We start from the raw sequence: 27594 nt of genomic DNA on the forward strand, positions 1-27594 counted from the left end.
GGAAGAAATAAAATACTAAAAAACACTTTCTGAATGTCTTAGTATAGCAAAATAATTATACTCAATCTGGCCTATCTAAATCAAGAAAGTACTAATGAAACTTTGCAAAGCTTCTATTCAGACTTTAATCACAAAGAAACAAAACATTTTATGACTTATATCACTTTAAATATTTAATTAAGTGGTAATCATGACCATGGGTTATATTATTTAGTTGAAGGACATTTTTCTCTTCATGAACAAAATAAAAAGTACCCAAAACTCTCACTTAACCTACTTAGTATTTACATATTAATTACAGGATAAATTTTTCTTTAAGTAACTGGAACCAGGTTATGTAACTGGTTATGGTTGAAAAATATATCTTAGCTAGTACTAAAACTTGTCAATCTGTGGCTCTAATATGTATTTCCTAAGAAAAGAAGATAAAGTTACTTAATAAAGTTATGGATTTGTATGATACTATATCCATTAGTTCTGTATTACCTGTCACTTCAACCCCTTCACTAGCTCCCAGAAAGGGGACGCAGAGTTGCAAAGGGCCTTCTTTGAAGAGTTAGCACACCTACTTCTTACTACAGATCGTGGCAGGGGATGCCTTTTAGCCAATTCTCTCTCATAGTTTTCTAAGTCCCTTAATGCCTACAACTGAATAGAAGAGCTTAGCTGGGGCCTGCTAGCAAAGCAGGCCTTTTCTCTTTTCTGATATGGAAAGAATGCCTAAGAATGCTGGTTTCGTCGTTTAAATTAGAAAAAGGATAGATAGCCTTAGACGTTGCTACTGACTGTTTATGCAGGGAAATGATAGTCTATTGCTAAGTAAGACAATTTTATTTCACTAATTCCACCAATGACATATACCTAAGGAAAACCACAGAAATAAAAACTGTAGGAATTGATCCCTGGTCTTGTAGGCGGGGCTGGTTAGCTATTATTATAACTAATGAAATGCATATGAAACTATCCCAGCAAATACAATAGTTCTGATAAATCTGAGAGATTTAATTACTATTTTCAACATACTAATCACTACAACTTACCTCTCTTAATTCCGCAACTCTCCGAAGTGCTTTATCCTGACTCTGACTTAATATACCCTTTAAATAGAAGGAAAAAATGCTGATTTAAACAACTGCATGACATAGTAATACAAAGCAAGTAAAAAATAATTATTTCTATAATATTACAACCGTTTATCCAAAAATAACCTGAGGACTGCAAATGTTAAAGATATGACCATACTGGAAATTTGCTAAAAGTTAAATTGTGACGTTACAGAACTGTTCTGCATCCTGGTTGTGGTAGTAGTTACACAAATCACATGCAAAACAGACAAAAGTCAATTAATTCTACTATATGTTAATTTTAAAAATAAATTTTTTAAGTTAAATCGAACTCCAAATGCAATTTATTTCATTGTAGTCTGTGTGGACCTAAGTCAATTACCAGTCTGTTCTAAAGGTTTTTGTGACTTAAAAACAAAATAGTCCTTTTCTATATTAAAAAAAAAGTCCAAGAGAAAACTGCAAAGAGAGCTATATAGATTGCTAAATTAATAGTCATACATAAAAATCAAGAAGCTAAAAGAGTAATATTAAAAGATGAAATGATTCATTGTTTCCTGAGGAGGAGATAAAATAGGGATGGGTGCTTTACACTAGTGAGGAAATTAAACCTAAAAAGTTACGGTCTATGCAAATAAAGTAACTGTATATTCTTGTACACTATAAATACAGAGAGGTAAAGAAATGGAGTGATCTAAAGCTTCACTGGTTTGTGTGGACTAACAATAAAATCAAGGGATACAGGTAGGCAAAATCTGCTTACGACCCAGGGGAGTGTGACTTAGCTCTATTTGTGGGGCCTTCTAAGTGAATAAAACAAATACCAAAGGCTTTTTCTTTTCTAAAGCCATGAACACAGATTTTTTTTTTTTTTTGGCATCATATATAAATTTTTAAATGCAGACAGATGCAACACTGAGAACGATGAAAAACTGCAGTGCATTATTTAGAAGTACGCGCTCTGCAATCTAACATCCAGAAAGTGGATCCCGGTTCTCCTCCCTACCTCTTAGAAGCTGTGCAACAATGAACAAGTCACTCTTCCTCTGTTTCCTCACAGGAAAGGTTTAAGGACTAAATATACCAAAATATCTGGCACCTAGTTAGAGCTGAATAAATGTTAGCTAATATGAACAGCACTGTTATTAGGGTTAGCAGTACTTACAATTTTAATTTCACTGGATCTATTAAAAGGATGTTTGTCTATTTAATAAACAGATTTCTAGGCATGCAGATATGGGCATGTACACACATGTAGAAAAGACCATAAATCACTGAACTTTATCTTTTTCCAACATCCTTTATATTAGGGACTATGTAACCACAATTGTCTAGTGCCACTTAGTGGTAGGAACGCATATACCTAGAAATAGAAATCTGTAGACAATTCATAGAAACACAAGGTATCCACAGAACTTAGGAATAAGACGACCTTTTGAGAATGAACTTACAGAATATTAATAATACAATGGATTAAATCAGAACTCACTTGATAGAACTCATGTTTAAGAAAATACCAAAAAAAACTAAAAACTCTTTGTAATAATCTAACTTTCACATTTGTTATGGACAATTAGAACACTGAATCGGCAATAAATAACTGGTGGTGGCAATCTGAACTGATTATATTCCATACCAAAGCCAGAAAATGTATGTTGTACTTGACAGATTAATATTTATGGCAGATTAAATATTTCAAAATAATGTACATGAGGAAATTAACTAATTTTACCAAAACTCATTTACAAATAACTTGGTTATGTAACTAACCTTTGGTTAGTGTTTTAAATGGCTCAAAATGATAAACTGTTTTAAATAACTTCAATTGTAAAAAAAATACTATACTTTATAAATAACACAGCAAAATGAGAGCACCATTTGAACTGGACCAGATAATTCCCCTTAGCTCTGATGTGTGATACCTGGTGGAAAATTTCTGACCATGAACAGGATGACGCAGTAGGGTCGGGGGGAGGTCACCTAGAAGAGCTACAATAGCTTCCTCTCTCCACACTGGAGAGCTTTCCAAGCAGCAGCCTCAGGAAATAAAAAGAGAGGCTACTTGGGTTCGGACTCTGATATAATAATAAAAAACAGATGTCTGCAGGTACTTAAAAAATAGAAGAAAAAGCTTTGAAAGTTTTGTGTCTCTTTACCACTAAAACAGAGATGCAACCTGCAGACTGAGACACTAAGAAACATGCTTGGAAGAGACAAACATGCCTTAAATCTAAACCTCTTAAGCACTGCAGGGATCCAAAACTCAAGGAAGCCCATCCCTACTAGAGGTAAAATCTCCGGGATCTCTCATTTACTCTCTTTATCAAATCCCCAATAATGGTAAAGAAGGTTAAATACTTTGATTATATGGAGAACTATTATAAGTGAGAATCAGAGCTTTATTACCATAAGACCTTAATTTTAAAATTATGTATGAATCAATATCACAGCCAACAAGTCACTTACTTGGAGCTTTTTCTTCTCTCTCTGAAGCATCTGATAAGCTGTAACAAGCTAAAATGAAGAAAAAGTCACCAATAACATTAGTCATTCCTAGATAAATGCAATTATTCTAAACTCTGCTAAAACATCTTGTCATAAAAGTCAAAAAATAACTCAAAAGAATCCTTTCATAGACAATTCAATCTAATTAGATGCACATACAGTCAAAACTAAATAACACAGGAACTATATTTCTAAAAAATAAAAAGAGAACTTGACTCTACACATTAACTATCTATTTGACTTTACCTTAGGTACACGCCTATTTAAATTTCAGTACCTAATTCACAGGTGGGGATTAGAGCTAACTTGCCTAAAAACAGGAGATTACTCTCAAACTTTAGTCACAGACCAGTACCATCAGCAACAGCATCACCTAGAGGGAGCTCACTAGAAACAGAAATCCTTGGACCCCACCCCAACTGACTGACTGCGAATTGAGGGAGGAAGAATAGAAAGACAGCATGTGTGGTTTAACAAACTCTCAAGGTGACTTTTTGTTCGAAGTATAAGAGACCATGTAACTGCTCTCTAAAAGTTCCTTCTGGTTATAGGACCTATGACTGGCTGTGCAAAAATCTGAGGAAAAGAACTCACAACCAACAGATAAAAACTGGTTATTTAGGTCCTAGAGAAATGTTTGATGACTTAATATAAATAGGATATTTTACCACTCTAGCACAACTTGATGTAATTATGAATTAGCAAATCTTTTAAAATCTATAAATGATATAGCATCACTCATCTGAAGGCTCAGCACATGGCTCCCGTGAATTATTTGGCCCCTAATTCAGAAGTGCTAGTGGTGTCTAAAGAGACAGGCTGCAGCTTTAGGAGGAAGCACTCCCCTATTCTGAGCCTTGCCATCTTCCTCGAAAGGCTGCTGTGTGCCCCCAAATGCCTCTACTGATATCTTGAGTAAAGAGGCAGGTAGCACTGGAAAGTAAGTTGGCAACAGAGATTAAAAATATAAAAGACAAAATTCTGCCTAAGACCCATTCTATTACCTTAAGACCAGATAGGTGAGAAAAGGTAAAGAAAGACTACGGGCTCTTTTCATCCCTAATTAGATGCATAACTCTACCTGAGGTAGCACAGAGGAGTAGAAACAACCAAGAAGATCTAGAATCAAATCCAGACTCTGTCAAATGCTACCTATGTGACCTTAGGCAAGTTACCTAATCTCTATGATTAAGTCTATGAATCTCTAATCCCTAGTCCACAAAACAGAGCTAATTAAGATCTACTTCACACAGAAGATGCAAAATTAAATGGCACCATAAATACAAAATGCATAGTGTCTTGCACACTTAAATACTAATTATACTGTTGCCCCAGTTTTAAACCTAAAAGCCATGGGTTAGTGAAAATAACAAGTCTTAACAAACAAAAATCAAGACCATTATTTACTTTGATAGAAATAAAAAATTAAATTTTAAAGAAAAAGGCTGCCTGATTCCACAGTGCCTCATGAAGATACAGGGCTCTATTTATATCTCCGGGTTCCAGACAGCCAATAGATTTTAGCCTAATAATACCTTCCTCTTTTGTCAGTACTTTATAGTTTTAAAAAGATATTCTATATATTTCATCTAGGGGTTTTTTTGTTCTTTTTAGCTGCAGGGTAAACTACCCATACTGTAGCTATAAATGGAAATAGAAGTTCTGGCTAACTTTATAAGCTAACCTTGAATTTATTACTCATTAATTAAAATTTACTACAATGCTGATTTACAAAGTGTTAAGACAATACAACGTTAGGCATTGTTTAAAAAAAAAAAAAGCCATGGGCAACTTGCTCCAGAAAGATTTTCCTTAGGAAGAATTGTTTTAACTGCACAGGATGGGGAGGGAAACCAATACGATTCAGCCCGAAGGGTAGGCGCTATGTTCTTGAAGAACTAAAAAGAGAGAAGGAGCCTACTACATACACTTCCTTCCTCTCTTAGACCAAACAGAGAGCATTATCCCCTAGGGGGTCAGCAGTAAAAGGACTTCTTGGGGTAAAGTTTAAATGTAGGTACAATAATGTGCCAGAAAATCAGACTACTTAAAACATAATTGGGGTCAGTAAATATGGGAATCTGTTTGGCACAAGAGGTCACGATGGAACCACAGCACTTGAAGGATGACAGGGTGGGTATGTGAGAAGGAAACGACGAGCTCTGCACTGGACGTCCAAGCAGAGCAGCGCAGAATGTGACAACCAGACGGTTACGAACAACAATTTCCAAAATTTTACTAAGAGTCTCGCCAAAGAGCCTCTGTACCGCTGAAAGTCTTTAACCAGATATTGCCACAGATTACCCACTATTAGTTACCAGCATACCTGGTTAAGGGAATTGACAGTTTGGCCACCCACAGGAGTAAAAGCCACGTAGTAATATGAATTAGAGAACCAGGAAAAGAAATTTTCGTTCAGGCAGAAATGCCATTACTCCTACCTCAGAACATTTTCCTTTGTAGTTATTCAACCTTTGTTCCATTCTTCGCAGCCAATGAATCAACTGTTCTTTGTTGAGGCTGTCTAAATTCCCTAGTGAGTCTTCGGCCTCACTCTCCATATCAGATGGTGGATCAAAGGTGGCAGCAGAAAAGTCCAGGTCAAGTGTAGTCAGGGACTCTCTAGAAGACGTTCGTACCAAAGACTCTTTAGAAGAAGATCGGAATAGAGATTCCTTTATTGGACTTCGAAACAAAGACTCCAAGGAAGGCACCCGGAGCTGGAGCTTCTGTGCAAAAGACTGCGTGTCACCTGACTGTAACCGAAACCCAACAGAACATGTGGGTTAAAATACACGTTAAGACTTCTATTATTCCCTATCACCAGCAAGAATCTATTAAAAGCTCTACAAATTCAACTAATATTCCAACAAGAGACACCTGGTTATTTCTGAAAAAAGTGCTGGACCTGGAATCAGAGGACTGGGATGTGGGTCCCAGGTTTGTCACCGAGCAGTGGAATGACCTCCACTAAGTCACTTCCTTTCAGTTTCACATCTATAAAAAAGAAAGAAGTCATATTTTCCCAGCTGACCTCACAGGTGTGCTGTGAGGATCTGTCCACTAAACAGTAAGATTTCTGGAGGCAGTGACCATCTGTATCACTGGTACATAGCCAGTGTCTAAAATGTGGTATATATTTGATTTGTGGCTAAAATCAAGTAGATTTTATCTGAAGTCTTTATGGAAACATTGACTCTTGATCATTCTTTTCAACAAAAGAGGGGTATGAGGAGGGCAGGGGGACGGTAATGTGTAGCGAGTCCATTTTGTTCAATAAGAGAATGGCGGCCAGAGTTGGCTTGTGACATCCGACTCTGCTCTACTTACCATTCTGTCTACTGGGAATAGAAATAAGCATTAAAAACCATGAAGGGCAGTTAAAAAGTCTAAGCTAGAGTTCTTCTGCACAGATCAGTAAGTCTGATGTTAGAAACAGTAATAAGCAAGAGCTATTCTCTTAATTTGAATAATAACACATTAATTTGAATAAAAACAATGAAAAGCAATATAACATAATTCAACAAACTTGTGAGTGGCATTATTTTGTTCAGGTGACAGTAGTCAGTATTAAACAGGGGGTGTTACCTAGAAACTCACTCTCATTAGTGCAGCAAGGTCACTACAAGATCTCAATGATGCCAAGAATGAAATGCTCAGGGGAGACTGAAGTCACATGTAGGCAAAGATTAAAGGAAAACATAAAGATTCTCTTTAGTACACAATGTGAAAACCAAATCAGGAATACTTGTGGATTTTAGAGATTAATAACAGTATTTGTCAAGGTGGGAGTAAGAAAGGATAATGTGCCCCACCCCTTCATAGGCACAGGGATTTGTACATGTTGTTTATAACAATAAAAACTGGAAACAACCCAAAGGTTCACCACTAGAGGATCCATTATATAAATTACAATATATGGAAGGAGGTTCAAGAGGTACTATTAAATGGAAAATTTTTAAGTTATAAAACAGTATGTACATTAACTCATTTTGATTTAAAGTAATTACACATACTTTTTAATTTATATGTATGTTTACACAAATACCCTTAGAATCAGGTCATTAAAGACAAACACAGAAAGTTAGCAATGAGTGGTTCTGAATGGTGAGATTTTAGGTGATTTTTATTTTTATACTTTCTTATACTTCCTAGTTTTTTTTTTTATAATGTGCAAGGTTTACCTTTATATTGGTGAGATGGAGATGGTCTTAAGGGAAAGGAGGGACCCTCATGTTCTACTCCTGACCCAAGCAAAAAGCACCTTTCAGTTCATCTAATCTTGTATACCGCTCTAGGTCAAACAAGTGAAGCAAGTTTGAATAATACCAAAAGTAGATGTTATTTAAGGGTCAGTAAGAAGCTAATGAACAATATCAAAGACATGTATTTGCAGAAGCTGACAAACTTAATATCTGCCATATCTACTATGGTTGGGAGTAACATGTTTGAGTGTAGTGATTCAGCCCATGGGCTGTCCAATAAGGCCACCTAGATTCAAATCTTGTCTTCACCACTATGTTACTTATCCTCACTAGTTTTGTTTCCCCTTCTGTAAAACGGGAATAAAAAAAAATTTATAATATTGATAATACTCATATGGGTATTACAAGGACCGAATAAGTTAATACAAGCCAAATGCTTAAAATGTAGCAAATACTCAATAAATGTTAATAATTATCATTGAGAAAGAAGTTAAAACAAAAGACAAACTTACTAATAAGAATGTCCTTCACAAGCTTATTTGGCAGATTCTTCTGGTTATATGATGCAGTAGCCAAGAACACAAGTTAAAAGCCAGACTTCTTAGGCTTAAGTCTTAGTTCTACCTTTTTCTGGCAATATGACGTTGGGCAAGTTACTTAACCTCTCTGTGCCTCTGTTTCTTCATTTGTAAAATGGAGAAAACAATAGTACTCAACTCATAGGGTAGCTGTGAGGAGTAATAAAGTAATACATGTGAAGTACTTATAACCATGACTGGCTCAAGGTAAAGAGCAAATACTAGATATCACCTGATAGCCAATCTTCACTTCTACCTTTCCACCAGACACGTTTTATTCAGGGTAACAATATATCCAGGTAAAAACACTCACTTTCCCAAATACAAATTAAAGCCATAATGAGATACTACTGCTCATCCACCAGAATGACTAAAATTAAAACTACAGAAAATACCAAGTATTGGTGAAGATGTGAGCAATCCATTTTGGAAAACTATTCTTTAGTATTTACTAAAACTAAATACATGTACACTCTCTGAACCAGCAATTTCACTATTAAGTATTTACCCAATACAAATGTGTAAATATGTTGAACAAAAGATATGAACTAGAAAGTTAATTGCAGCATTTTTCAAAATAGTCCTGAACTTAAAACTACTGTTGATGCATATCAATAGTGGATAAACGAGTCTATTCACCAATGAAATACTAGACAGCAATGAAAATGTATGATTTATAACCCCATGCTAGAATATAAGGAATTTCACAAACTATTGAGCTAAAGAAGCCAGACACAAAAGAGTACATACTTTTGATTCCACTTAAATAAATTTCAAAAACAGGTAAAATTAACCTACAGTGTTAGAAGTCACGATAGTCATTACCTTTGAGGGTGAGAGGAGAGAGTGGAAGGGAGCACAGGGCTTCTGGGGTACTGGCAATTTGTTTCTTGATTTTGGGTGCTGGTTATAAAAGTGTATTTGGTTTGTGAAAATTCAGAAACTGTATAATAACGATATCATACTTTTCTCTATATGTGTACTATATTTTGATATACAATACATTTCAATTAAAGGGTTTTTTAATTAGCTTTTCTCAGACTGGGGTGGGCCAGGTGCAGTTCAGCCAATAATGTGTACTATACTATAAGTGGAAATCTACAGGATGGAATCTTCTAGGAGAGATATTATTTTCCTGATAAAAAGAAATATGCCTTTTGTTCTTGTCTTCAGTTTTCCTTCCTGTCTGGAATGGAGATGCAATTCCTGGAAGCCAACTTGTGATTATGAGGATGAAAGGCAATGGTAAGGACGGGAGAAGTAAGGGGAGTCAGGGGACAAGAAGCTACAGGGAGAAGGGTCCTTAGTGACTGTTTACCTCCAAATCCTCTGGGAGTGAAAAACTAAACTTCCACTGGTACCAACTGTTGTCAGGTTTTTAGTACCAAAGATATTTACTGATTTATAATTCACTTAAAAAAAAAAAAAGCTAATGAGGGTTAAAGAGGAGAAATGTATAAGTAAAAATAAATGAACACATAAGAGTTACTTTTAACTCCTTCCTGTCTCCCCCATTTTACCTTGTTTTCAATCCTTCCTTTTTATTTCCCAGTGTTCTTATTTATTCAGATCTTTATCCTCTATCAGTTGGATATCTGCAGCAGCCTTCTGTTCCCTTGCCTCAAATCTCTTACCTACACACCTACCCCTATCAGACTGTCATCAGTCTGAAGGGTGGGAATGGGGGTGGGGGTGGGGGGAGTTAAGGAGATGGGTAAAAAAGGTGATGGGAAACAAAGTCAATAATATTGTATACAGCTGTTCGACTGAACTGAACTGAACTCAAGATTGAGACTGGTTTAATGAACTATATAGAACAATCTACCAACCCAACTTTTGAAATGTGATACTTCCAGGGAACTTTCAGAGAAGGGAACTGTGGACGCTCAGAATGAGTCATCCCAAGATGTGCCTCTGTGGTATGCAGGTTGTTTTGAGCTAAAGGCAACTTTAGCCATAGGCTCAAGAGAAATTCTGCCCCTCCCTGAACTACCTAGAAAAACTTGAATTAGGGGCTTTGCCCATAATAAGCAATTATCATCCCTTTTGACCTATCCAGATAGGACAGGACAAACTTTCATTTACCAAGAAAGCATCAGGTTTTCCTATCATCCTGCAATGAGCCCTTGAAGCCCTCAAAGCACCTTACCTCATCCCTAGCTCAAGGTGTCTTATATACCTTTGTTCTCTTTCTATCTCTGAACCTCTCGTGCATGTGGGGTCTCTCTCTCTCTCTCATGTTTCTGGGGCTCTCATGTATATGTATGTATTAAATTTGGTTATTTTCTTTTGCTAAAAAATATATTGTGATAAATTTTCACAGCAACAGATGATTACTAGACTTAGTGTGGTGATCGCACTGTAGTATATAAATGTTGAATCACTATATTGCATACCTGAAACTAACAAAATATTGTATACAACTATACTTAAATTTAATTAATAAATTAAAAGAATTCCACCTCTTAAAAAAGCAAGAAGAATTAAGGGACAAATAGAGGAATGTATAGATGGACAGCCCTGTTATTAAGCAAATATAATAAAGTAACAATGATAGAATCTAGGCGGTAGGTATACAGCTGTTCACTTTGAAGTTTCAAATTTTCTATATGTTAGGAAATTTTCATAACAAACTGTTGAAAGTAAAAGAAAAAAGCAGTATTCAAAAAAGCAACAAAAAATTCAAAATTCAACTTTAATACAATTGAAATTTAAAAATTCATAAAATGATTTTCAAAATGAGAATTCTCCCCATAATTAAAAAAAGCATGAGAACAATCATGTAAATCCCTGTGTTTTGCTCTATTGAATTTAATAAATTCAGTCCTCATTTTGCTATAATAGCTTATAAATTCAAATGAAGCCATACATGGCAAAAAACTATCAGATAGAGTGGCGTTTTATGTCTATGATAATTCACAATACTATCAGTAACTAGCCGCTGGTCCTTGGGCAAATAATTTAAGATTTCACGTCTGATACTCATCTATACAATAAGAGTAATACAGATTTCTCCTAAGTTGCTAAAATACTAACACTATGATTCATTAAAACTATTTTACAGCTTTTCAGATAAAGATAAATGCTCAAATATTACCTACTGCTTTGAAAAACATTTTTCTCTACTATGTGGTGGCATATACTACTTTCAAATATCTGAGTATTTTAGTCTGTTAGAAGTAAAAGGTCAACTCTCTAATTCTTTTAGAGATGAAGAATCGCCTTGATTAACTGAATATTATGAACTGCATTAAGCAACTTAAAAGTAACTGTATCTAACAGAAAATTTTCTAAAATAGATATACACTTTTATGCCTTCTTATATGAGGACAGTAAGTAATCTTTTCTAATGACATCTCTGCCACAATCATATAGTGTACGCCAAAACTACTGACTTACACAGGATGTTATACCTGGTAATAAGGGGGCCACAGGCAGCTATGCTTTACGAACTTCCAAGCTTGCTTTTTACCATCTCTTCTCCCTTGGTGTCAATTCTGATTTCCCGCTGCTGTCAAGATGCCCAACCATGGTAAACACTCTACTCTCCCCATAGATATACATGGTTTCTAATTTGCTAACAATCAACAACCAATCTGTCAGAAATCTGTTTAAAAGTAAACAGACTCTGAGTGAAGACATCTTCTTGTTATGAGAATTAAATGAGATCATATATATAAAATGCTTAACAATACCTGATACAGAGTAAACACTCAGTAGATACTATCTTATTTTTTAGGAAAATATGTGTTGCTTTTTTTTTTTTTTAAAGAAAGTTCAAAGCCTTTAGTGAGCTGACTTCCTGAATATCATGTTCATTATTCGCCTTAATTAAAACTTAAACCTCTCCTGAATTTGTTATAAAGCTGGCTATTGTTCATTCTAGTTTTTGCATTCATAACTGTATTTAGTCTTTTTGGATTTTTCTATAAAAGAAGAAAATAAGCATTCTAAGTAACATTCTTTAACAATATTCCTTAAAGATCACTGGATCTGTCCAGTTCCATTTATACTGGTGCTTCTCAATATTTTACGCTTAGCTCATAGCATTTATAGAAAATGACGTATTTGTAGAGGACTTGGAATTAATTGGGGATGCTGCTCAAAGCCAGAGTTAATAGGCCCAGGGACCCAGACTATGACGAGAGACTGATGGGCCTCCCTGAAAGAAATACAGATCTCAGCTCATAGGTCATCTTTGCATGGAGTTTGGGGAGCTGTAATTTATACATCTGCTAGACAATACTTTAGAGTGAACAGTTTACATAATTTAGTTCATAAATCACTTAGCTCATAAGCTGTCTACATTCATGTTCCAGGTTCACACAATTAGAAATGGTATTGCCCCACATTAGAGACCACTCAGAAAGCCAGGTTAATGAGAATAATCATTACTAAAGCCAAAGTAAACAAACGTTCATTTCAGTCATTGCTATCATTACAGTATTTTTAATGATTTTTTTTTTTTGGAAGGAGTCAAAAGAATAAACCCCAATCTCCAAATAATTTTAAAAATCAAAGATAACCTAAATTCTCTAGTAGTAAAATACTTTGCTTTAGTGCATTTAAAAGCAAACTTTAAAAGAAATCCCATCTCCTTTTTATTCCTCTTCCAGATTATGTAACTCATACTCAATATGTCCTTCAATATTTCTTCTATTTTTTTTACACTACTATAAAGTCAGATTCCTCGTTTTCCAAAAGTTTTCTCTTTTCTGCCAATAATTCTTTAAATGAATAATCATGGAATCTTACATGACTGATGTATCTATAAAAACCACTTTCATTTAAAACTTTACCAAGAAACCACCAACAAACCTGGATGTGCCATGCATATTGTACCAAATGTTTGGACATCAGTTTCATTGTAAAGTCAAATGCTAATAATATAGATTGACCAACACTAAAATGACTTGCTCTTTTTAAAATTAAATAACACACCTGAGGAGTCATTGGTTCACTTCCATTAACACTGTCAGGAGATTTCGTGGCTTGGATAGATGCATTCTAAGAAAAAGAAAGAAACATTGTAAAGAAAAGGAACAAAAAACTAGTTATAAAACTGTTAAGAACGAAGGTCAAGTACCAAGACCTGAGGTATATTTATCTATTAAACAAAATTAGTAATTGTTCATTTATTAGAATGTTTTCATGCAAGGCAAAACAAGTCTGGTTAAGTATTTTAGAAAATTTATTTTGCTGTAATATATGTAACTAAATAGCAAAGATTAGTATGTAACAAAGTTTATTTCAGGCTAATCACATACTTCTTCCTATTATAATGTCCCCAGATTTTTCCCACCACCACAAAATTAATATCAGGGATTCAAATAGCAAAACTCATTCAGATAGAAAACTATCCAGAAAAATAAGTAATGTTAGCTGTTCCCTACAATAAAAGAATATTCAAATTAAAGTTATTTGGGCTAAACTATAAAAATATCTTAGCAATAATAGAAATGCTTTATTCATTTGAAGCCAGCAGTATAAATGACATTGTTATGACAACTTTCAGAAGAACTTAGAATTAAAAGTATCTTCTTCCACATGGGAAAGGTTTTTGTTTTGTCCTGTTGGCATGATAAATGCTCCAAGTTAAGCAACATTCTAATGATTACATCAGACTGGCCTAGGTTCTGTGATAATGAATGAGCTTATTTGAGATGTAAAATTCTATAATGCATTCATAATACACTCAGTGTCTTAACTAAAATTAGAGCTTCAGAAGTAGCTCACGATAAAATAACTTCCACATTTTAAACAAAAGCATTAGACCAAATACTAGCCACTATGTTTCAATAACTTGGTCTTTAAATAGTACATTTCCCCTACAACTCTACAGCTGATCAAGAAGAGTCAAATACCTGATCTTCTTATTCTAAAAAAAAAAAAAGTGGAGAAGGCACTCAGCTTTGCAAAAAAGTGTTCTCAAATTTTTGAACTCTCATTAGGTATATGATACTAAGAAATTATTAATTTTTAGGTACGGTAAATGTATTATAGTTATATATTTATCTTTCAGAAATACATACCAAAATATTTAGATAAAATTTCTGAAATTTTGCTTCAAATAATGCAACAGGGGTTGGGGGCGGCAGCAGCTGCATGTAAGGGGAGGGTGGTGGTATAGTTAGAGAAATGTAAAGGGATGGTGATAAGACAGCCATGAGCTATTCATTGTTGACACTCAGTAATGGATATTGGGGGAGAGGGGAGAATTCTTATACTACTATTATTACTATTTCCACTTTTGTAATGTGTTTGAATTTTTCTCTAATAAAAATTTAAATACATTCTCCCTCTAATATAAAAATTATCAAATTTTATCACTCCAAGAAATTCCCTTAAACTTACATAGGGGAGAAAGGTTGGAGGAACATAGGAAATAACTTTTACCTTCCTGTTCTCTGCCATTTTAAAGAATTAGAAGTTGCATACATGGCATATATTTGTGTAACACCATAATTAATGTTTTCCAATCCTAAAAATATACTACACATTATAAAATAAAAAAACATTTTATAGAGTATCTCAACTAGTCAATATACTGAAAAGTAATCATTAAGTTATGGAGAAAAGAAAAGGCTCCATAAAACATTTAGGTTAGGAGGAAGAGTGTAAAGAGTTCATATTCTAATAAATTACTTCACACGTGACTGTAGTCTGTACAAAAAACTATTCCACAATTTGAAATATCACCCAATCAAATATAGCATAACATTTAAAAACTTTCTCTCCTTATATATATATCTAAATTTATATGTTATGTGAAATAGATACAGGACAGCTAAGGGACGTATCGGTCTATGTTACCCTATAAATTTAAATCAGGAATGTCTAGAAGCAAAATTATAGATTCTGTCACTACTTGTAATGACTTCTCCATTTCTGCCCAACAAACTCTTGCTCATCTTTCAACTTTCAAATGCCTCTTCTTTTGTGAAGCTTCTTATGACTTGCCTGAAGGGATAACACATTCCCTATACCTGTATTTTCTTCTATGAAGCCTTAATTCCTTTTACTGTAAGTATATGTTGATATATTTATCTCCATATTAACCTACAAACTCTGGGAGGGCAGAAACCTTGCATTTTCATCTTGGTCCCCAGGACCTAACATTTTGATGACTGTAGCAGAGGCTCAGTAAATGCTTGTTTAAATCCATATGCAGTTACTTCCGTCACTGTAAGGAGACATTCTGAAGACCTTTTCAGACAGAAGCCTAAAGAATTAGCTCTAGCTCAATACATGTCAATACTCAACAGTCACCAATACTTTCTCTTGAAGGCAGTTCTTAGGTAACAGGAAAACTCTTTAAAGTGCATTTAATTTAAAAGCACACACAGGTTCCCCGCCAAATTTGTCTTAAATTATGTTTTGTTCAATCTTTTAACAACTATTTATTGATGGTTGAGCATGAGGGATACAGAAATTTTTAGAATTTGGGGTAAAAAGCATTTTTAAAAAAAAAACAATTGAAAAGTCAGCAGTTGGTGAACTTGTAATGATTTAGGCCCTCACTACATTTTTATTTTACTATAGGTTATGCTATGGTTTCTCTTTATCATGTGGAAAATACGTTTTCATCTGAACAAAACTAAATTTAAATAATATAATGAAGATTTTTAGTCTACTTCAATTACTTTAAAATAGTTCCAAAGCCTCCATTTAAAAATTACTAGCATTTTTCACAATAGGACGGGACTCAATACAAATTACTTGTATGTACTTACAGAAGTGGGCCTAGGAAAAGCTCCTCTTCTTAAGTTTCTATTACTACTACATGAAGTGTAAAGTAATATCATTTTATGTTTTTAAGTAAATTGGTAAGTTATCTTTAACTAGGACTCCTATTCTCTCTCAAACCAGTTTTGAAAATAGTGAAGTGTTACTGGTACGCAGAATCAAGGAACATTTTTCCTGAGAGCCAAGCTAAGGCATCACTAGAACTGTGAGCTGCTTTTTTTCTAAAATCAAGTTTACAATGTAATTTAGGATTGCTACTGGCCATATACAGACCAAGTCTTTACTGGCGACATGGACTGAATACAGAAATGTTCTAATTTCATCATCAGCTTCTTAGTAAGTTAAACCAATTCTCGTTGTTTAAAAACACCTCAATCCCAGTTCAGTGTCCAGTCTAGCACCAAAAAACTATCTTGATTGGACAATCAAACATCTCTAAGTTTTAATTTGTTAAATTAAGTACTTAGATACTTTAGGAAAAAAGACCAATTTTCCAAAGTGAAATTATATACAAGATTCGAAATTGTATGAATTCAGTCAGTTGAAAAATAATGTAATGATTATTTCCTTTCAGCTGTTTAATACAGAAAACTGATACTCCCCCAAATAAGATGCTATTACTTATTACAGTAGAATCCATCTATCTACTTTGAGTTATTTAACTATAGATTTAGATACAATGCATTTTTTCCTAAAAATGTGAGTCGCATCTCAAAAAATTCTTGGCCACCTACGAATAGAACAGATGTCTAGTAATGCATACCTTTTTTTAGTCAAAGAGCAAACATTCCCCTAGGAGAAAACTTAGAGTTTAGACCAAGTAAAGGCAGTCTTCACTACATTAATGAAAATGGTGTTATTTTGTTGCTGTTAAAAAGCTACCAGAAAACACACCAGCCATCAGAATTTAGCGTTTTACTCTTGATTTTTTTAGAGCAGGGTTAGCAACAGGGCACTGAAGATGCTTGAGAGATGGTAAGTGACAAGCGACATAGGATCTGCTTCTAGAATTACCAAATTACTTTGCTTCCCCACAAAGGGAATGCAGAAAGCGGTGGAAGGACTCACCACACTGTCAGTCTGTGTTTTAGGCTGTTTGGAGGAATCCAAAGCAAAGATAGTATATTCAGAGAGAAAAGCGGGCTCTGCTATCATCCCGGCTAGTAGCTGTCTCATTCAGTGTAACAAGCAGAGGTATAAAAATAAAACAAATGATGAAAAACAAATCATAAGGGCATGTTGCAACCACATCCATGCACAACACTATAATGGCCTCGTACCACCACCACCACCACCTTCATTCCACCCCCCAAATAATAAGTTGCTGGGAAAGATCAGGAATGGAGATGAGTTGAGCTGCTTAGGATCTTAAAGCCCAACTTTAAACAACTTGCTCATTGGCGTATAAATGATATATGCAACAGGCACCACAGCACACAGCATGTCTGGCAATTTGGTATGTCTACGACAATAAGAATACAAGCTTTGCGCAGTGGCAGTATCGCAGTGGCAGTACTGTAGTCAATGAGGTTTATCCAAGGCGCGATTATTGCTAAGAACAATACATGGTAAAGAACACAAAGCCTTAGTATAGCATAAATATTGAAGCATTCATTTTTATACATTCAAAAAGATAGCATGGAAATTTGAGGGTAAAACATATAAAACTTTAATCACTTATCTGTACTTATATACAAGAATAGTTTTCTCCAATGTATACATAAGAAACTTTTGAAACTGGAATTTTTAAATTTTAGGGATAAATTCTATTATACTAGTTCTTCTGATTCTCTTCTGTGCTTCAGTTTTCTTTCAGAAACTGTACACTAGACACCAAAATATTAACGATCATGAATTAGATGTATAAGAGGTTATAATTAAAATGGACTTTTTTTGACAGTGGAGGTTACACAAATATACACATGATCAAATGCACAGAACCAACCCCCCCTCCCCACACACATGCAATGAATACATGTAAAACTGGTGAAATCTGAATAAGCTCTGTGGTGCACACAGTTTACCAACGTCAATTTCTTTGTTTTGATAGTGTATTATAGTTTTACAAGATGTTACCTTTGAGAGAAACTGGGTAAGGGTACACAGGGTTTCCCTAAAAAAAATTTTTTGTAGCTTGCTGTGACTCTATGATTATTTTAAAATAAAAACTTTAAAAAACAGATCTTTTGAAATATTAACTTAGCAGTCAATGCATGTTATTATATGATATATAACTAAAAACATATCAGAAAATAAACATCTGCAAAAGCTTAAGAACTTACACTTTTTTGTCTCAGTACTATAGAGTTATGGATCCTAACTAGAGCCTTACTAACTCTTCATTTGTCCTACATTACAGACCATCTTACAGATAGGACATTTTTTAAGTCTGCTGTTGTTATGTTAATAACTGGTACTCCATGGGTAGGATTCAAGACTTGACTTTATACTAAGTCTTAAAATTTAGTATTAGTAGTGTACTAAAATATACCAGTTGCCTGTTTGGCTCTAAGGAATCCTCCTATCCAATTTTTCACTCTTGCTGAAAATCTCTCCTGGGAACTAAGACCATGTTTTGAATGAATGTTATTTTAAGTTAAAGGCTATACAAATTCATTCTTCTTAGGCTTCCAAAGTTAATTTTTGAAACCAAGTCAATCTTGCTCACACAAGGAAATAACTTAAAACTGCACTTAATTAAGGGTATGTTTGAAATTTTAAGAGAAAAATACAAAAGCTAATTCCCATTATAGAAATATTGACCAAACATTTCAAAAGAAGCTGCCAAACAACAACTTACACTCCAGCCCCTAGCCCTCGGAAAAGCAAATGATATCAAAACTAGTTTCCACTGATAGCTACCTCAAAGCCTAAGTTTTTCTCCCCACTTGTCCTTGTCAATTTCTTCTATGTCTGTGAAAGTCTCACCAGTATCAGTTCTCAAACATTCTAAATAACATTTTGTCTCAACTCAATCTTTTTCAAACTGTTCAAATTCTAATCCAAATCTGCTAAAAATTTAATTCACCTCCTCTTCTGTGTGGTCCTTCACTGCAGCCATCAGTTGAACTAACACTGATCGAAGTTTTAAGATTCTAAAACATTCATGAAGCTACCTAAAAACTCTTATCAGATGTGTGCTGAAAGTTTTCAATCTATCCTCCATATTTCTTACTCAAAAAAATATTTTTTTTCTGAATCTCTGTGTTTTGAGTGGGATTACTCAGTCTTCTCTTCGAATTACCTAATTTTCCCTTGAACTGGGACTAGTCTGAATTTCATTTTGATTTACAATTTTGTATAATTCTTTTTTTCATTTCCAGCATTTCCATCTGTTTCTTTTTCATATCTACCTAGTCTAATTTTGTTTTGTTTTGGCCTGTTTCTTCTCTATAATTTTATGTTCATAAGAAGATTACTTCATTTATCTTACTAAAGATACATATTTTAAAGTTGTTTCCAGATAACTCTATTATTTTAATTTTATTTGAAATAAATTTATATTCCAATACCTGTTTTTTAGCTGCCTTCTTAGCATTTGCTTTAGAATTTTTATGTACAGCCTCATTTTGAGACAGTATTATCTTTCTCCTTCCTTCTGTGCTCATCCTTCCTTATCCAGTCCTAGTTTCGGGTTTCCTGCCCTACAGCAATACAGGGGTTATCTCAGACTCAATCACTAAGCCAATGTGAGGTTTGGTTCATTTCTTGATCATGACGCCTCCCTAGGGACAGAAGCTTCTTTAATGGGCCACAGAGAACTCCAGGCAGCAGTTAGCGAAAGTTTTTTCAACTTCTTTTCACCAGTGCTGGGAGCCCCACTTTAGCCCCGAGAGCTTGTAGCACTAAATCTATCTCTGGCATCAAAGAACCCACCCAGTCTTTCACAAGAGAGTTCAAAGAGAAAAGTAAGTCCTAAGACCTGCTCTAAGGCATCCACTAGCATCCACTGTATGTAATGAATTAATGTATCTCTTATGAATTAATATATCCCCTATTAGGGAAGGGACCTTAAAAACTTTCGTACCTTAAGAAGTCTGTAAGTCTCTCTACCTTGAAGAGAGGATTTCCTGTTTCTATCTTCCCAGACACTGTTATATACAGCTGTTAGTAGTAACACTTACTATTTTGAGTCAATTAAACTCATTCCATTTTTATTTGCAACAGTGTAGACCTTAAGAAGTACTCATGATAATAAACCCTGCAGAAGATACAAGAATATAATTGTGTTCAGCAGTAGCAGGTAAGGAAATACCTAGTACAGACTGTGGGTATACCATTTTGATCAAATTCAATTCAAAACCACAACTTAAGGCCTTATTTTGTCTGTATGGATATTTCTACTACACAAAAACTCTTCAAACAAACAAAAGACAGTAAAAAAGGACAAGGTGACTAAATTACTGTAATCCTAATCATCACTGAAAAAGACCAATAAACATGGACAAAAACATACATCAGGCCAGAAAACCAGGAAAGTAACAATACAGACACAAGGAATTTTTGCTAAGTCTCAGAGCACTTGAGAAAAATAAGTCATCACAGATCAACTTCTCACTCCAATTCTGAGAATGCTCAACTCAGCATACTCAACAATAAGGTGTAACCAAAACTTGGTTCATCAAAATGATCAACAGATCTTTAGCTTGACTGACAGAGAAAAACAGTGAGAAGACTCATATTACTAATATCGAGAATGAATGAGGGTAAATTACTACTAGATTTACAGAAATAAAAAGGATTATACTATGAACAAACTGTATGCCAACAAACTGTATACCTTGAATGACACAAAAATTCCTAGAAAGATCCAATTACCAAAACTGACTCAAAAAGAATGAGAAAATCTCAATAGAGCTATAACAAGTAAAGAAACTGAATTAGTAATCAAAACGCTTCTCACAAGGAAAAGCCCAGAATCAGATGGCTTCCTCGGTAAATTATATCAAACATTTAAAGAATTAATACTAATCTTCACAAACCCTTCTCAAAAAATATAAGAGGCAGGAATACTTCCCAACTCATTTATTAGACCAATATTTTCTTAATATCAAAACCAGACACCACAAAAAGAGAAAGCTAAAGAACAATATCTCTTATGAATACAGACACAAAAATCCTCATAAAATACTATCAAATCAAATCCACAATGTAAGATTATATACCGCGAGCAAGTGGAATTTGCCCCAGGATGAAAGGTTGGTTTAAAATCTAAAAACAAAAAAAATAGATAAATAAATAAATAAATTTAAAAAATAAAATCCAAAAACCAATTAATATAATACACCATATCAATAGAATAAAGATCAAAGCCACATCTACATCTCAACAGATACAGAGAAAATATCTGACAAAATTCAATACTGCTTCATAATAAGAATACTCAACAAACTAAGAATGGAAGAGAACTTCCTCAACATGATAAAGGACATCTATTAAACACCCATAGCTACATCACACTTAATGACAAAAAAACTGAATGTTTTCAACCTAAGATCAGAAACCAGACAATTATATCTGTTCCTGCCACTTCTGTTCAACGTTGTCCTGGAGGTTCTAGCCAGGACAATTATGCAAGAAAAGGCACCCGGATTAAAGGAAGATGTAAAACTACCTCTATCTGCAGATGACATGACCTTGTACATAGAAAATACTAAGTAACCCGCTATATAACTATTAGAACTAATACATAAGTTCAGCAAGGTTGCAAAATACAAGTTCAATTTACAAAAATCAACTTTATTTCTATAGAGTAGCAATGAGAAGACCAAAAATGAAATTTAAAAAACAGTTCAATTTACAGGGGCCCTTAACATGATCCTATACTCTACATTGCTCCAAAGCACCTAACTCTAGAGAAGCAAAAAAAGATTTATCAAGCAACAAAAAGGAAAGGAAGCTCTATGCTGAGGATAATGAGGCTATGCCCAGCATCACCAGGAAAGAGTACTATGTTCAACTGGACAGATCTGTCATTTGTGCAGGAAGAGGTAGGGCTAGAGCGCCAGAAATCTGCAGACCTGAGGGTCAATGCAAATTCAATCTACTCGTTTGCCTTCAATGCCTACAATCATATGGATGATTTTTTATATCCCTATAAGGAAGCTGGAGGCACTAAACCTTTAGTTTACTTAGCCTATTGTAAAGAATGCTCCAACCATCCCTTTCAGAAAAGATTACTTCATAAGATATACTCAATTAAAATATTTTAAAGCATCCTAGATAAATCTTTTCTAAAACACAATAGTAATAATCAAATTACTTTGAGGATTTCAATTGTATTGTGTGTAAACCAATATATTACCATAATATCAAGGAATATACTGAGTATAGGAATGATGCCATTAACACTGATTGCAAAAATAGTAATAGTATTGTGGCTTTCATTCAAATTGGTTACATGTATAAACTAAGTTTAATAATATTAAACTTGTAATCATAACATTAAAGAAATGCAATATTGCAAATAATGCATGAAAAAAGAGATCTCAAAGAAAGTATGCATATACTTTATACTTTTGTACAACTTTCTCAGATCATTTAAATATATGCACGAAGGACACAATACATATGACATTAATTTTGAGTGTAAAAACTATACCGTAAAGTATTTATTTTACTATCAACATCTACTAAATAAAGGTTTAAAATTTTTTTGTTTTAAAGTCTTCTTCATCATGACAATCTGGAAATATCTTTCAAATTTCTAAATTTCCATATACTCTATGACCCAACTACCCCATTCCTAGAAATCCATCCCACAGAACAGCATTATAAATGTTTGTGTACAATGCTCAGTAGTACTGCACTAATTGTAATACTGAAAAGATTATAAAATTTGATTTGTAATATTGAGACCTTTTCCAAACTAATCTATAGTCGATGTAATCCCAATAAAAATCTCTGTAGGTTTGTTTTGTTGTCATTGTTTGTATTTTGTTTTGTTTTGAGTTTTTTATTGTGAAACTTAAAAATCTGATTCAAAAATGTATACGGAATTTCTATGGAAAGGAATAAGAATAACCAAGACATCAAAGAAGAAAAAGGTAGACTGAACGTTTCTGTCTCCCAAAACTGATATGTCAAAGCCCTAAACCTTAATGTGATGGTATTTGGAGGTGGAGTCTTTGGGAAGTAGTTAGATGGGGTCATGAGGATGGGGCCCTCATAATGGAATTTATGCTACTTATAAAAAAAGAGACATGAAAGCTGTCTCCCACATTCCTCCCACCCTTCCAGCTCTTCCCTAGGTGCATGCACCAAGGAAAGGCTATACTAGGATATAATGAGAAGACAGCTATCTGAAGACCAGGAAGAAGATCCTCACCAGGCACCCAATCTGCTAGCATATGGATCTCGGGTTACCCAACCTCTAGAACTAAATGTTTGTTGTTTAAGCCACTCAATCTATAGAATTTTGTTATAGCGGCACAAGCTAATTAAGACGGGGAAGACCTGCTCACTGACGGCACGATATAATATAAAACTATAGTTATTGAGACAGTGTGGTAATCTAATCAAAACCAAAGCAAACAGAATAGAAAAGAGGGCCCAGAGACAAAATCGCTCAAATATAGACACTTAATTTCTGAAAAATAGTAGCACAATAGAGCCGTGTGGAAAGAATGGGACAGCTGGAAGACCATGAGAGGGAGGGGTGAAACTTGATTCCTACATCACACCATATTGAGAAAAAAATCATTTATAAATGGAATATAGATCCAAATGTGAAGAGTAAAACAGGATAATACAGGAAAATATTCTATGGGTCAGAAAAAATTCTTTAATAAGAAACAAAAAATATTAGCCACAAAATAAAATATTCTGTTCATCAAAGAACATCATTAGGAGAATAAAAAGCAAGCCACAGAGTGGACGAAGATATCTGCATATAGCCAACAAAAAACTATCCACATTATATAAAAAAAAGGACTCCCACAAATCTGTAAAAGACAAACCAATAGAAAAATGAACAAGAGACTTAAACGAGCACTTCACAGCAGAAGATATCAAATGGCCAATACACAAATGAAAAATGTTATCATAGAAATGCAAATTAAAACTACAGTAAGAAAATACTATGCACCCACCAGAATGGCTGAAATTAAAAAGACTAGCAAGGATGTAGAGCAAACAGCAACTCTGATAACTAGTAGGGAGGTAACGCTTTTACAACTATTCTGAGAAATAACGGGCATTATCTTCTAAGGTGTTAAAATTATGTATACCCTTTGACCCAGTGATTCTACTCTTAAGCACCTAGCCAAAGAAATGCAAATACCTGTGTACCAAAAGAAATGTACAATAATGTTCACAGCAGCACAATTTACAATAGTAAATTATAAAACTACAGACAACCAGTTTAACCTCAATGTTTACAACAGAAAGCATATTTAAGTGGTACTATAAACAAAAGGAAGGATGCAAATACCAAAAAGTCAGGAAGATGGTAATCTTTGGGGATGGAGGGTGAGGGTGAAGCAGCACTATAGTGTTCCTTTGAAATAATTCACTGATTTGTGCATTTATGTTTTACCTTCTTTTCTGTACCTGTGTCAAACTTCATAGAAAGATTTTTAAAAGGTTGGAAAAAACCTAATCTGAGCTATGGTGCCAGCTGTAAGTCACATGGAATAAGTAAAGTTACTTCAGTTTCCAATCACTAGCTTGAAATTATAGGACTTTTCCCCACATGATGATGTTATGTTGAACAAATTGTTTTCAAATTATTCTGAAAAATTAAAACATTAAAGGCAGAGTATATTGTCCTCTCAAATTAAGATTCTCAAAGAAAACACACTTTATAAAAGCATAACTACCATTTAGGGAAAAAAGACAACTATGTCATTAATAAATACATAAGAATTAAATATCTGACCTGTCAAAATAATTTCCCATTTTGTTATAAACCGTAGCATTCCATTTTAGACTAATAAGCTTCTTGTGAAAGGTTTACTAAAGTAGAAATTCCAAACTTACCTCTCTATTGGGTGTACCTTCGTCAAGTTGCTCCGTAAATGAAGACGTCCTGCTCCTGGTTCTCGCTGGCATTGAAGAGTTGGAGGAAGCCTAGAGTCAAAAATTATTGAATGACTTAGAAAGACTATACTGACTAGTGCACTATGTGCTGGGTAGTCCTTCTCTCAGTCAATGACCAAAGAACCCAACGAAAGAAAAGAGCAAATATATGAAAAACAGAAAAGGATAAGTAAAACATAATCCAGTCCCAGGCTACCTAATGGGTCCTTGGTCTGAATCTACCACCAACTAAAACTATGATCTTAACTAAATGAACTTCTTGAGGGCTATGTCTCTTCATCTATAAAATAAGGTTGTGCTGGTAAAATAAGATAATAGGGAAAACTGAAACCAGGTGAGGAGTATATGAACATTCTCTGTACTATCTTTGTAACTTTCCTGTATATAAAAATTATTCAAAAATTAAAAGTACATAGCAAAAAATAAGGTTGTCAATTCAATATTTAAGGTGCCTTCTAGCTCTAACACTCAATACTATGAAATGCACATCTCTCTAGTAAACATCTCTCTAGTAAAGGGCCTGCTTTGAGCCTACCTTACATGCCACAACTAGATACTGAGATGCCAGTCCATTCAGCCCTATGAAGCAGGAGTCCCCAAACCCTGGAGCTGGAGACTGGTATCTGTGTATGGCCTGTTAGGAACTGGGCCACACAGCAGGAGGTGCGTGGCTGGTGAGAGAGCAAAGCTTCCTCTGTATTTGCAGCTGCTCCCCAGCGCTAGCATCACCACCTCAGCTCCACCTCAGATCATCAGGCATTAGATTCTTATAGGAGCACCAGTCTCTGGTGCCAAAAAGGTTAAAGACTGCTGCTATAAAGGACATCCTGACTCCTAATATCCTCAGTATAAAAATCTTCTAGAGAAAGGGCCTAAAATTTAAACTAGGAGTTTAAGGTCTACTTGAGGTGAGCTAAAAACAGTCCTAAAAGTTTAAAGCCCAAACTTCAAGACTCTCCCTCACCCATAACAAAATAGGTCTGAACTCATCCACACATAGAAATAAGTTTTGATGCCTTACCCTTTTGTAGTCTGCACAGCTCTAAATAAATAAAAGGCATTTAATAAATATTTGGTAAATAAATGAGTGATTGAACAAATGGAACCCTGATCTGTCAAACAGGCCCATAGTCATGGCTAGGCGAGAAAAGAGAGGTCATGAGGAATAGGTACACACATACAAATACTCTACATACACACATATATATACATACACACATATACAGATTTAGTTTAAAATAAGTGTAACATTTCTAATCAAGACAAGATACCCAATACATGGTGTTGGGACAAATGACCATGTATATGGATGGAAGGACATCAATCAGATCCTTAGTTCATACTTAAGCTATATTAAAGATTTAAATGATTTTTAAAAAATTGAAATATAAAAGAAAATATGAGAGTCTATTTCCATAATGTCTGAATAGGAGAGATTTTTATGCCAAAAGCAGAAATCAAAATTAAAAGTTTAATTGAGAGAAGAAGGAAAACATCAACAAAATGCGATAGAAGTTTAATATCCTTTTTTTATAAATATCTCTTAAAAGGCCAAAGTTAGAACTCTGAAAACTCACTAATCCAGTCGTCTTTGCATCTAGGGCAGGTGACCTATGCTCCATCAATGAACACACCCACATGAGACTATGAGTCATAAATGAGTGATGTGAGAAAAATAAATATGCATAATTAAAGTCCATCAGCTGACGATCATGGAGACAGCATCATGCATTCGTGTACAAGAACTGTGTAGTGGAAGATGCAATGCTGGTACCAAGCTGAGGCAGCTACAATACTGTTATTAGTACAGTCCGCTCTGCATGGCTGGGCATGGCAACCTGCCCAGACTTTCAGGCCCTTCTGGAAATTCTGTAAGCTACCAAATATTCTTTAATAAATTCCTTTTCTGCTTACCTATCTAGACTGAATTCTGTTGCTTACAACTAAGAATTTCAGCTCACATATACCTCCTAAAAGATGAACCAGAAAAATCAACAAGTGATAGATGAAATTACCTACATGCAGAAGTTACCTTAAGGAATAAGATATCCTTTCCTAGGATAAAAACAGAAACAGTAAGGTCTTAAAATTTTAAACAAGAAAATGGTTGAATGTGAAATAAAGCTGAAGCCTTATCAATATTTTAATGTCTAGAAAATGTATGACAAGAAGTTAATATTGTGCTTAGAAAATGGGAAGGGAAAGCACAGTAATTGGACACTGTCTACCCAGCACTTTAGAAATAGTTTTCACTAAAGTTGAGAGAAATTCAATAAACCCTTCCTAAACGCAGAGTCATGAATTTCAAACCTTCCCAGCTTCAAGAGCTATAGATGCGTTAAAGCCTGCCACTATGAGAGGGAAGAGCTCCATTTCTATCTGCTTTGCAATGGTTGTGTGTAATATCTCCTTTAATAAAAGGGCCACTGAGGAGGCAAAAAGTTAAACAAAGTACTA

General features: G+C 34.5%; 1 protein-coding gene across 9 annotated transcripts in view; it reads right to left on the reverse strand.

Moving 5' to 3' along the window:
- The window catches only part of GOLGA4 (golgin A4), a 90956-nt gene that overhangs the window by 58324 nt on the left and 5038 nt on the right, over positions 1-27594 (reverse strand). For 4 of the 9 annotated variants that reach the window (XM_039843325.1, XM_039843324.1, XM_039843321.1 and 1 more), the window contains exons 2-7: positions 25078-25167; positions 17167-17265; positions 13294-13359; positions 6011-6325; positions 3531-3578; positions 1041-1097 (exon numbers count right to left, since the gene is read on the reverse strand). In XM_039843325.1, coding sequence (XP_039699259.1) covers positions 1041-1097; positions 3531-3578; positions 6011-6325; positions 13294-13359; positions 17167-17265; positions 25078-25167 — 675 coding nt within the window. The remainder of the gene's footprint in view (positions 1-1040; positions 1098-3530; positions 3579-6010; positions 6326-13293; positions 13360-17166; positions 17266-25077; positions 25168-27594) is intronic. The other 5 variants (XM_039843327.1, XM_039843330.1, XM_039843328.1 and 2 more) reach the window with 2 other exon arrangements.

This window comes from Pteropus medius, unplaced genomic scaffold, assembly GCF_902729225.1.
Source record: "Pteropus medius unplaced genomic scaffold, Ma_sr-lr_union100, whole genome shotgun sequence".
Classification (NCBI taxonomy): Eukaryota; Metazoa; Chordata; class Mammalia; order Chiroptera; family Pteropodidae; genus Pteropus; species Pteropus medius.